At 32.7% G+C, this 13,077-nt stretch overlaps 1 protein-coding gene across 5 annotated transcripts in view; it reads right to left on the bottom strand.

Moving 5' to 3' along the window:
- The window catches only part of ACOT11 (acyl-CoA thioesterase 11), a 506,836-nt gene that overhangs the window by 111,445 nt on the left and 382,314 nt on the right, over window positions 1–13,077 (bottom strand). For all 5 annotated transcript variants that reach the window (XM_044085489.1, XM_044085490.1, XM_044085491.1 and 2 more), the window contains one exon: window positions 6,900–6,955. In XM_044085489.1, the coding sequence (XP_043941424.1) occupies window positions 6,900–6,955 (56 nt within the window). The remainder of the gene's footprint in view (window positions 1–6,899; window positions 6,956–13,077) is intronic.

Below are 13,077 nucleotides of genomic sequence, written 5' to 3'. Positions count from 1 at the left end.
GGAACAACTAAACAAAGTTGCTGTATGCAGACAATGTGACATTACAAGTAGACTCTGAGAAAGAACTTCAGCAAAGGACAGGGGAATGGAATGCAAAACTGAAGCACATGGGATAAAACTAAGTGCAGTTGTATGTGTGGTAATGGCAGCAAATTGGAGAAATCAGAAGAAGCTGAGAATTGATGTAGAATAGAAGACAGTGGAACAGATTAATAGCTTCAAGTATCTGGAAGGGGTGGTTGATGAGAAGGGAAGTTTGAATCAACAGATCAAAGCTAGAATCAGAGGGGCTGCAGCCGACTGGCATAGAGTGTCAGATGTAGTGTATGACGGAAGAATACCAAAGAAGCTGAAAAGTAAGATGTACAAGACAGTGGTGTGACCAGTATTACTGTATGGTACAGTAACCAGGGCAGTAAAGGCAGAGCAGATGAAAAAACTAGAGGTGATGGAAATGAAGTACCTGAGAAGGGTGGTAGGATGTACACTGTGGACCAGACAAAAATAAAAACATATGAGCAAAAGCCACAGTAGCTCCAATTGCAGACAAGGTCACAGAGAACAGATTATGATGGTTTGGGCTAATGTGCAGAGCAGCAGAAGACAAACTGCTGAAGAAGATTTTGGACAGACAGGAAGAAGGTAAGAGGAAACAAGGGCATCCAGCAAGGAGGTGGAGGGACTGTGTAAGAGAATATCTATGACAGATGCAGGCATGTAGCACTGAATCGAGAGAAATGGTGGCAGTTAACACGACACCCCGACCCCCATGTTGAAAAATGGGAAACAAAAGGGCTGTTGATGATGATGATGAGTGCAAAGGTCTTCATTGTCAGACAAATAGCTGTCTGGGAAAATTACATCTACTGTGCTGCTTCCAGAGTTGGTGATGGATGCTGGGTCATCAGCAACTTTATATCATAACTGAGCCATGTGGAGGCTTTGTTCCTTTCCTTCTGAAAGGTGCAGAACTAGTAAATATAGGGGAGGAAAACTCTACTGAAATATTACATTGCGGAATCAAAATCAAGAAAGCAGATCTATGATCCTTTAAACTGCTTAACAGCAGAGATAAAAGCAAATAGCTCAAACTTTCTTAAGAATTTCTAGACCAACTGTAGTTATGATCCCTTCCAACTTTCCTCTAAGACCAGAGAACAACAGGAAAAAGATGACCAGACGGGTGTCAACCAATTCATCAACAAATGCAATACTGACTGGGGCTAATGGTAGAACCTAAAGGATGGTGCTTTCATTATCAAAGACTTTACCTGCTGGGACAAGATAAGTTGTACCCACCCATAGTATTGAGAAATGGATGCAAGGATCCTCTGAGGAGTATCAAGAGAAATGTTTTTACTTCCTTTACATATATGAGTACTGTGTTCCCCAGGGTGGTGTAGGAGTGTTTGGTGAGACAAGACAGAGCAGCTGTACGATGCAGGAACCCTTGTCACAGTGAAAGGTAGTGTATTAGGCTTATAATGGAAGATTAGGCTATAAAGCCGCTTCATTGTTATTGTCACCATGACCACCGAAGTGCGCCAGGCACAGTGCATCTAAATATTTATTTCACAGAGGGTTCTAAAGTTCATCCAGAAGTGATGCAAAAGGCAAGGGAGGGGTGGACATATCCACTGGCTATGGCAAGACAAATACTATAAAACAATTCTACTGAGCTTCAGATGCACATAGTTTTGTGGCATATTATTTTTGACATTTTAGGCATATCACTGTTGGCAGACTTGACCCTAAATTTTGCAACCTGAGCTCCAGACCTCCAGGATCCAGGATTCAATCTTAATCTCTAGTTAGCATCTGTGTGGTATTTGTATGGTTTCCCTGTCCTCCCAAAAATATGCTGATTGGCTACACTACAATAGTGTGTGTAAATATTTTATTTTTTAAAAATAATAATTTTAAAATAATTTATTTTTTATTATATTCCAAATTAAATAATTTTAATATAATATATCCAAAAATTTAAATTTACTTGCTTAAGCCCTATATTCACATTATATTTAATTTTTATATCAATTTTTAAAAAATTATTAATAAATTTTATTTTTATAATTTTTTTTTATTATAATATTTTATATATTTTATTTTCTATTTTATCTTTTTTTTTTTCAATATTATTTAAACTATTATAATTTCATTATATATTATAATAAATATTTTTTTTTAATTTTTTAAAAATTTTATTTTTATTATTATTAATTTTTTATTTATATATTTTAATTTTTATTTTTTTTTTTAAAAATTTTATATATAAATTTTTTATATATATATATATATTTTTTTTTTTTTTTTTTAAAAAAAAAAAAAAAAAATTTTTAAAACCCCTTTTTTTCAAAAAAAATTAAAAAAATTTTTTTCACAAAAATTTTTTTAAAAAACCCAAAAAAAATTTTTTTTTTTATTAAAAAATTTTTTTTTTTAAAAAAATTTTTTTAAAACCCTTTTCCCCTATAAAATAAAAATAAAAAAAATTTTTTAAAAAAAAAAAATATTATTTTAAAAAAAAATAAACTTTTTTTTTTTAAAATTTTTTTTTATTTTATATTTTTACATTTTTTTTTTTTTTTTTCTTTTTTTTTTTCTTTTTTTTTTTTTTTTTTTTTTTTCTTTTATCAATTTTTTTTTTTTATTTTTTTTATTTTTTTTTTTTCTTTTTTATTTTTTTTTTTCTTTTTCCGTCTCTTTTTTTAAAAAAAAATAAAATTTTAAAAATATTTTTCATCATTTTTTTTATTTTTTTTTTTTTTTTCCAACCAAAAAAAAAAACAAAAAAAAAAAACCAAAATTTTTTTCCCCAAAAATTTTTTTTCATTTATAATATTTTATTTTTAAATAAATTTTTATTTTTTTTCTTTTTATTTATTTTTTTTTTATATTTAAAATTTTACTTTTATAATTATATATAATATAATTTTTTTTCATTATTTTTTTTATATATATTTTATAATTATTTTAAAAATATAAAACTTTTTTTATTTAATATCAAATAATATTTTTTCATATATATTTATATATTATAAAAAATATATAACAAAAAAATTTCAAAAACAACCCTTTTTTAAATTCAAATTTTTAATTAAATTTCTAAAATTTTCACTTTTTTCTCAAAAAAATTATATATAATAAAATTTTTTATTTTCATAAAAATTTCAAACATAATCATTTAAAATAATTTATATTTTTTTTTTAAAAATTTAAATTTTTAAAAATTAATTTTTAATTTAAATTTTATTTTAAATTTAAAAATTTAAAATTTTTTTTAATTTTAATATAATTTTTAAAACCTTATAATTTTATTTTAAAATTTTTTTGGAGGGGGCTTAAGTTTAAAAAATGGAATATTTAAAATTTAGTTCAATATAATTTATTTTTGTACAATGGAGTTATATGAATATTTTACCCCTTTTTGTTCCTTAATATTTCATATATATTATAATATATTTATTTCTGTTTATTACATTTTTTATCAATACATTTTCATAATAATTTAGTTATTTATTTAATTTTGCATTAAAAATTATTTATTTTTATTTTGATACCTATTGATGGGTTTATTCCTAAAAAATATTAAAAGCCTTTCATATCCAAACCCTACATAAACCCTTTAAACATTTTTACATGTTCCCCGGTGACAGGTTGATCCCTTTATCCAATACTTAATTTTATATTATCATTTTTATATTTGGTACCCTTTTTAAATGTATAGTCATTATATTTAATTAAATTTATTTCTCTTTCATTGTCCCGGGGCCTAGGTATTAAAATATACTTAATCATATTTTATTTTAATCAGTTTTTTATGTGGATTACACACAGCATATTTTTATACATACTATTTAATAATACTATTACAATTATCATTTTTTTTCTTAATGATTTAACATCTTTATATTTTATTTTTTTTTTACTTTGTTTTTTAATTTTTCTACAATTTTTTTTAATATATTTTTTTTATTATGTTTTTTCTGTCATAGTTATTAACTAATTTAGTGATGTTTTTCCTTATGTTTCAGTATGATTGAAATTATCCCTTTCTATATTTCATTATTGTTGATTAAAGAATGTCTGTGTAATACATTGTAAATTCCCCAAGATTCCCAATTCATATGAAGTTAATATTACATTAAATATATTAAACTTATATAAAAATTAACAATTTTAAATTTATTTTATCTATTTACTACTATATATTTATAACAACTAACAAACAACCAAAAAAAAATAATTTAAACAAAATAATAATAAAATCAATTTTTTTTTTTTTCTTTTTTTTTACAATTTTTTTTTGGGTTTTTTTTTTTTTTATGTTTTTTTCTTTTTATCTATTAATAATTTATATTTTTTTTTTTACTTTAAGTCTATTAATTATGTTTTATATTTGCATTTAATTGTTTTTGGGGGGAAAATTTTTTAAAGGGATTTTTTTTTTTTTTTTTTTTTTTTTTTTTTTTTTTTTTTTTTTTTTTTTTTTTTTTTTTTTTTTTTTTTTTTTTTTTTTTTTTTTTTTTTTTTTTTTTTTTTTTTTTTTTTTTTTTTTTTTTTTTTTTTTTTTTTCTTTTTTTTTTTTTTTTTTTTTTTTTTTTTTTGTCCCCCCCCCCCCCCCCCCCCCCCCCCACCCCCCCCCCCCCCCCCCCCCCCCCCCCCCCCCCCCCCCCCCCCCCCCCACACCCCCCCCCCCCCCCCCCCCCCCCCCCCCCCCCCCCCCGTAAATATATTAATACATATATTTTAGAATTTAATAGACTACTATGTAAAACAACCTCAATAACTAAAACTAAATATTAAATATAAATACAATTATACTTTTAAAACAAAAAACATAAATTAACAATATAAACAATAAATTTTTTTTTTTATGTTACCATATATATATATATATATATATAACATATATATATATATATATATATATATATATATATATAATAACAACATTATATACATATTATAAATAATATATATATATATATATATAATACCACAATATAATATATACCCCAATATATATATAAAAAATATAAATATTTATATATATATACAACAAACACAAACACAAAAACAAAACAAACACACAACAAATATAATAATTTAATACTATTCCTACATTTTAAAAAAGGAAAAAGTCAGTAACTAATTTCAGGGGCCCAGGCTAAAACCCCGGGTAATTCTTTCGGGAAAAAACAAGAAAAAAAAAAAGTAAAAAAAAGCAGATTCACAGGGGATCACAGCAAAAACCAAAAGGTAAAATTTTCAGAAAACAGCAAAACAACAAAGTTTTAACCAAAACCCAGTCAGGGGGCGACCCAGCCCCCCCCCCCCAAAGGTGAACCAAAACCCCAAGTAAAAAAACGGCCTAACCCCTTTAAAACCAGAACAATAAAAAATCAGCCCCCTCAATCAGCAGTTCCCAACTTAGAAGGATGTAAGCTACCTGTCCTGCCACCACAGTGCAGGCCACAAACCTTCCTAATGTAAAACAACTGGTCTGAAGCCCAAGTGCTTAATCGAAAGACTTAGAATGATAGCTACACTTTAATCAAGTTACTACCAAGCAGTAATAAATACAATTGAATACTTTAAAGAATGCCTGGATTAGTGCTCAAGTTATACAAACAAAGCTAGATTCAGCAGGCCTGGATCTAGTCTATGCTACAGCAAACAAGGTGTACCAATTTCAGTAAGAAGCAGTTCAAATATGCAGGCACTATAAGCCTTTAACCATAAATTCCCAGCTCAGAAGGGCAGAGTCCAGCCTCTCCTCCCACAAGAGTGCAGACCATGAACCCTCTTAATGTAAAATAACTGGCCTGAAGCTCAAGTGCTTAAACCAGAATTAATACACTTTTAGAATAACAGACACTGAGCCCTCAATCAGCAGTTCCCAACTTAGAAGGATGTAAGCTACCTGTTCTGCCACTACAGTGCAGACCACAAACCTTCCTAATGTAAAACAACTGGTCTGAACCCAAGTGCTTAAACTAAAAGGCTTAGAATGAGTTACACCAAGCAGTAATAAATACAATTGAGTACTTTTAAGAAGACGCAAAAGCAAAATAAAGTAGGAAGAAACACAAATACAGTAAAAGCAGATAAATTTTTTTTTTTTTTTTTTTGTGCATAACATAAAAGAGAAACACATATACAGGCACACACACACATCTACCTATAGATATATATACATATATATATACACATATATATATATATATATATATATATATATATATATATATATATATATATATACATACACACACATTATATACATATATATATATATATATATATATATATATATAAATATATACCTGTGTGTGTGTGTGTGTGTATTGCACAGATATACAGCTATAGATACACACAATAAATATATATATATATATATATATATATATATATATATATATATATATATATATATATAAAACACACACACACACACACACACACACACACACACACACACACACACACACTTCGTGTGCATACATGCACATTTAGATATGCATATTTACCCCTGCCTTTGTATCACAGGTTGTGGCTGAAAAAGGTTCGACAAGGGCCACACTGAAGCAGTTAACAAGTCAAGAAATAAAAAAAAAAAACTTGAAAACTTATAGCTAATGAACAGGAGTCATGTGGAAAGGGGTGGAAAAATATTTCAAAGCAGAAATATGCATAAAAGGGACAGAAACAGTTACATATAGTAGGCAACCAAGTCACCTACACAACAAAAGGAGAAGAGAGAGAAAGATTTCCAGAATGCCTCAAACACAGGTGTACTCATCTACAAGCAAAATATACACATACATACATAAATGCAAGGACTGATTATATTTAAATTAAATTTGAGAAAAATGTTTTCATACAATGTAATTTACCTGTCAAGCCTTAGTTTCTTTCTTGCATTGGCTTCATTATATCTTCGTACTCCATCCTATGAATGAAAAGATTTAAGAACTTTCTTAGTATGTGCATGTAATGGAAGATCATAACAACTGATTTTATTTATTTATTTATTTAACATCTGTTTACCATGAAAGTCTGACTGGACAGGTAGTCCTTCAGAGAAGGCCTGGGGAGAAATGCTCCACAATACCATCAATAGCAACAATACATTACATACATTACACATGAAAGAGACATATTTAACAAAGCAAACAATTCAGCAGAGCTGTACAATCAATTCTACAGAGCTGTGCAATATATAATAAAAGACATGGATACAAATTTAGCAATAGTTTATCTTGTACCATCTAATAGTTTAACAAAGAATGTTGATATGTCTTCTAATAAATTTTAAGTAAAACTAGATTTATAAGAATAAAACAATGCTTCACTATTCTTATGTCTGACACAATGCACCAGTCTGAGATGTCTACTGCTGGGTAAATTCTAGAGGTTTAAGGTTCCCATACACTTTAGCAATCCTGTACTCTGCGTGACCAAGGCTTTGAAGGCTAGATTACTGTATCCTCTGACTCAAACATTAACCCTCTTTAAACATTATCCTTATTACACACTCTCTCCATACTTACTTTCTCACATCTTCCCTACCTGTCGCAGAGAGATAGGACTTCCCACAAACCAACCTCCGCTCAGTGCTATAAAGGTCATACAATGGTTGAACATGGATAATTTGGTGAATTACTAAATTTAAATTCCTGTACACACTGCTACTACATTATGATCATTAGAAAACTGTAAATGTATGAAACAGACTGTCCTACTTTACCCTACCATCTATTTTTTCCTCTAAAAAAAAATAAAACACAGCTGCCCAATTTACTAAGTCCTAACCGCAAAGATTAAACTCCTCCTTTTCTCTCCTCTAAGTAACTCCTAGTCTTTACTAATATACATCTAAGCTAACCTCTACACTCTTATTTCACTTTACAAAAGTCTATCTGCAGTCTACCTAAATACTCCTGTAAACATCCTTCTTAACTAGACTTTCTTCATAATGCATGCCATTAGCCTACCAACATTTTCAAATTAATCTAACTGAATAAACCTACTTATCTCTTTCATGGCTGCCTAATGACTACAGAAAATGAAAATTGAAACTTTACTGCCTTTATGCTAAACAGGCTACTTTACTGCCTTTATGCTAAACAGGCTATATTGCAACTTTCTAAGCCAAGTACCTGTATGTAAACCATTCTACCTGTTCTTTGTCAAATGTTTTATTTCATTACATATTGTCAGATGTTTGTAGTTTGTGGAGCTTTTCTCCCTGGGCCTCTGCTTAAAATGGATTCCTGACCCAGTCGGACTTTCCCAGTAAACAAATGTCAAATAAATAAATCAATCTAAACCCTTTACATCTGTACCATTTACCAGTTCCACTAAGCAATGTTCGAAGGACTTTCCTAGTAAAAAAGTCAAACATATTAATCTACATCTACTTGCTTCTTAAGCAACATCACTGCAAAAAGGGGAAACATTAGATATTTTCCATTTTGTTAGAATTGGTACAAATTTGCAACAGCCTATTAAACATTTTATCAAGAGGTTTAAAAGTTATTTGCAAATTTAGTACAATTCCAAGTACACTAACTGGACCTAAAGAGCTCCTAGTTTTAATCACAAAGACTGCATTTTCCAGAGTCTTTCTTGTTATTACTGGGCACTGATTAACTAGGATTATGTTATTCAATTCAAATCCTGCATCCAAATCACAAAAGTGATCCATTTTACTGAAGAAATTACTGAATTCTTCAGCAATTTCTATGGGTTTGGAAATCTCGGTCAACTCTTAGAGTCCACCAACATTTGGATTTGGTTTTAGGGATGAAGTACCTAAAACAATTACTTGTATTGTCTGTATCATTTATAGGTTCATAGGCAAGTACTGGCTAGCTGCCCCTGACGGCCATTTTAAGCCCAGCCAGTTTAAATTTTTGTGTTCAAATTAACTTAGCCCATTTGGTTAGAGAATGGCCTTACCCATCCCATGGTTGCTATTGCACCTAATGAGAAAAACTGAGATCATACCATAGATAATTTGAGGGGACGCACGCATGGGATAAAGAAATTAGGAGCTGCCTTTGTCAATTAGTAGTACAGCTGACAGTCCTGGGGTAATTTTTTTGTCTCCCATCCATAGATGCAAGCTGTGCCTTAATATGGACAGGATGAATTTTGTTTTATGTGGACGTGGAGTCTGTTCCAGAGCAGTGGTATCCTCTGCGAGATATACCTGTCCATCCAAATTGTTCTGCTGGTGTGGCAGAAGAGGAGGTTTAGATCCCTAGACTGACCATTTCTGATGCTAGGCCACATGCTGATGTGCAGTAAATCCATCCTTACTGGGCCAGAGGATGCCCTGTATACCAGACACAGGACACTTCTTAGTAGTCTGTAGGATACAGAGTACAGTGACAAGGCTTTGAGTTGGTCCATGTAGGGCATGTTGTTTAGGCCTTGTATCCTTTCAGTAAGTTATCTCTGTGGAAGTTCCAGTTGCTTCACATATCTGGCCAGATACATGCCACGTGGGGGGGGGTTTATATTCAATGACTGACCTAACGAGGGTTGCGTAAACGGGGACAATGACATCCCTACATCTCAACATAATCCCTTTGTTTATAAACTGTGCAATGTTGAATGACTGTCTTACAACAATGGATACATGTTGGTCAAAAGTTAGGCCACAGTCCACATAAGCTCCCAAACTTCTAACAACTGAGTCAACTCTTAGGGGTGTATTACTACTGTGGAAGATTCTTGGGACAGAAGACTTCCCAAAGCATACAATAATGCATTTTTGGTATTGAGCTTCAGTCCATGACTTTGGCACTAGCTATTTCTTTAGGACAAATCTTCCTGCAGGATGGCAAAGTCATTTGGGGATTCAGTGACCGTCCTAGCTTGCACTCATCTGCAAATTAGTCAGCCAGAGCCCTTTGGTATTGGCTTTTACTTCAGAAAAGTAGATGTCAAACAGGAAAGGTCCCAACACAGAACCATAGACTGCTGGTGACTGGTCTCTTTGTGGAAGTAACTTCCCCTATTTTGACTTCCTGTGCCCTATCTGTCAGCCAGATAGCAATCCAGTGGGTGATATGAGCTGTTTATTCCCAGTTTATCTAGCTTTTATACCATGTCTGAGTGGGGAACTGTGTCAAAAGCTTTGGCTAGGTTGAGGTATGTGGTGTGTACTGTTTTGCCCTCTTCCATTGCTTTGGTGACCTTTTAAAAAAATCCACCAGGTTGAGTAAGCATGACCTGCCCTTGACGAATCCAAACTGAAAGTGGTCCAGTGTCTTTAGGTTCCCTGTGTCTTGACTGATTAGTTCCAGATAAGTCTTTCCACGGCTTTGCATATGAGGCAGGTCAGACTTCTGGGTCTTTAACTGCTTGGGTCTGTGGGAAGGCCTCTCTTACACTCTTACAGGAATGACTGTAGCTGTTTGATAGATTGGTCTCAAATATTTTTAATGTCTAACTCTAGTCTCTAATATTTTCTATAAATTGTTTACCTTAGACTTGCTGCTGACATAGGGGTTTATTCCCAGTTTAATTACCTTTTCTACTATGCCTGAGTAGGAAATGGTGTCACAAGCTTTGGCCAGGTCGAGCTATGTAGTGTGTACTGTTTTGCCTTTCACCCATTGTTTTGGTGACCTTTTCAAAAAAATCCACCAGGTTGAGTAAGCACGACCTCTCCTTGACAACCGAGACTAGTCCAGTACTTTGAGGTTTCCTATGTCCCGACTAATTAGTTCCATAATAAGTCTATTCATGGCTTGCATATGAGGCTGGTCAGACTTATGCGTCTGTAATTGCTTGGGTCTGTGGAAAGTCTTATCTTATGCAGAGGAAAGACTGTAGCTGTCTACTAGATTGGTCTCATATTTTTTCATGTCTAATTTTAGTCTCTAATATTTTGTACAAACTGTTTATCTTAGACATGATGCTTTTACTGGGGCTTGTCCTGTTATGTATAAAATATTTTTTTTCTTTTCTAAGCAAAGAGTACATAAACTATAACTCCATCAATAAGGCAGTTTATTTTTACTATTATGTCTTGTGCCATATTTCACTGTAGATTCCCGTCAGGACTTGTTGTAATGTGTTATATCAATAACAAGCAACAGAATTTTCAAATTTAAGTTCTTTCTAACCATATCATAATCAGCTCATCTGAAATTGTTCTTTTTGGTTACAATTAAAGTTATTCTTATAATGTTAGTTCCAAATTTCAAGGTGAAATTTCAAGGTGTTGAGGTGAGATGTCCTTAAATATTGAATTACTGTAAGTTTAACCATTAAACTATGCACATTACATGCCAATCTTCTTCTTCTTTCCTCTTTTTCCCGGTTAGGGGTCGCCACAGCGGATCACCTGTCGGCTCATGATTGGCAGTGGAGTTTTACAGTGTCGAGTTGTCAGTCCGGTGCCCAACCTTCCACAGAAGGCACACACACACACATACACACACACACACACACACACACACACACACACACACACACACACACACACACATACATACATACATACACTCCCACCTAGGGCCAATTTAGATTGTCCAATCCACCTGCAGCATGTCTTTGAGATGTGGGAGGAAACCGGAGCATCCGGAGGAAACCCATGCGACCACAGGGAGGACATGCAGACTCCGCACAGAAGGCACCCCAGCCGAGGATTGAACCGGAGAACCTCTTGCTGTGAGGCAACAATGCTAACCACTGCACCACCGTGGCTGCCCACGCACATTACATGCCAATAAGCATATAATTTTTCTGCTTCTTGGGGTTCTGTCTGTTACCAACTGTCAAAACCCACTGACTGACAAGATTTCAAGACCCCCCCAGCTAACCATCAGCATGTCCTAATGTCCCCATTCTACATCAGGTCTACCTACTCCTCCTAATCTCCCCTGGACTTGGACTGCCAGGGTTGGCGCTGACAAGTATCATTAGGGCATCCCAGGATCATGCATCATCCTTGCTGCTATAGTGGGTTGTAATAACCTACCCTCACCCCCCCCCCTGCATTTGTCTGTTATGCAAACAGATACTTCCCTCTATTGACTATACCTTCCCACAGTGAATATGTAGACAAATACTCTCCTCCTCTGGGATGGGCATGTCCATCCCTCCTTGCCAGTACCTAAGTGCAAAAGCCGGTAATCGAACCTGGGCTGTAATTTGGGCTTTATCCCTCTATGCCACTCCACTGACAGCTGATGTCAAGAAATTCTTGAACAAAAGATTATAAAGAAGTCCACTGTGCCCAATTAATTTTTGGCTAATTAAAGTCACTCAGCACAAGGACATTTTTATAATCACTTTTTCAAGAATTTATCATGATTCTGGGTCTATGGATGCACTTCTACAACAGCTAACTAACTCAGGCTTCTGTACCCTGTAATACTTAATATGTTTAGAACAGAAATGTAATTCTTTACATCAGTTTCACCAAAACTATAATGCTCATGCCATGCTCCTTTTAAAATTTGAACTTGCTACAATTATGAATTAAGACATACCTACTGTTCCCATCCTTCCACAATTACCACAACACCACACCTTTCACTCATGATTGTGATCAACAACTCATTCCATTTTTAGTAATGCTTCTAACACTGCAAAAATACACATGTAGTGTACTATCATGTCTAGATTCTGTTTTGGAGACATTAGTTTCTTTGTATCCAGCTCTTAAAAATCTTAAACCACAACTTTGACCTTACTCTCAGCAAAACCACAACCATAACATTTTAAGTGAATACTGTCTTTTTAAGTGAATACTGTCTTCTTAAACATAGCCATAATAGTTTCAGTGAATACTGTCTTTTTTAAACAATCTGTAGTCATTTATACAGTCTTCTCAATACCTGACTAACTTAAGAATACTGTACACTTAACTCATGTAACCATGAATTAAAAATAAATTCTTAGATCTACACATTTGGCCCACTTATGAGCTGCCTAGCTTAGCTCCAGAAATAAAAGCAAATGTACTGCTCATCTCGGAGTTATTCACATTTTAAATCTATATAAGGGCTAAACATGTCACGGGAATAAAACTCAAAAGCCTTTGTAGGT

Source organism: Protopterus annectens, chromosome 10.part0, assembly GCF_019279795.1.
Source record: "Protopterus annectens isolate FY-2018-M chromosome 10.part0, PAN1.0, whole genome shotgun sequence".
Lineage (NCBI taxonomy): Eukaryota > Metazoa > Chordata > Ceratodontiformes > Protopteridae > Protopterus > Protopterus annectens.
This window is presented reverse-complemented; position numbering and strand designations above follow the sequence as displayed.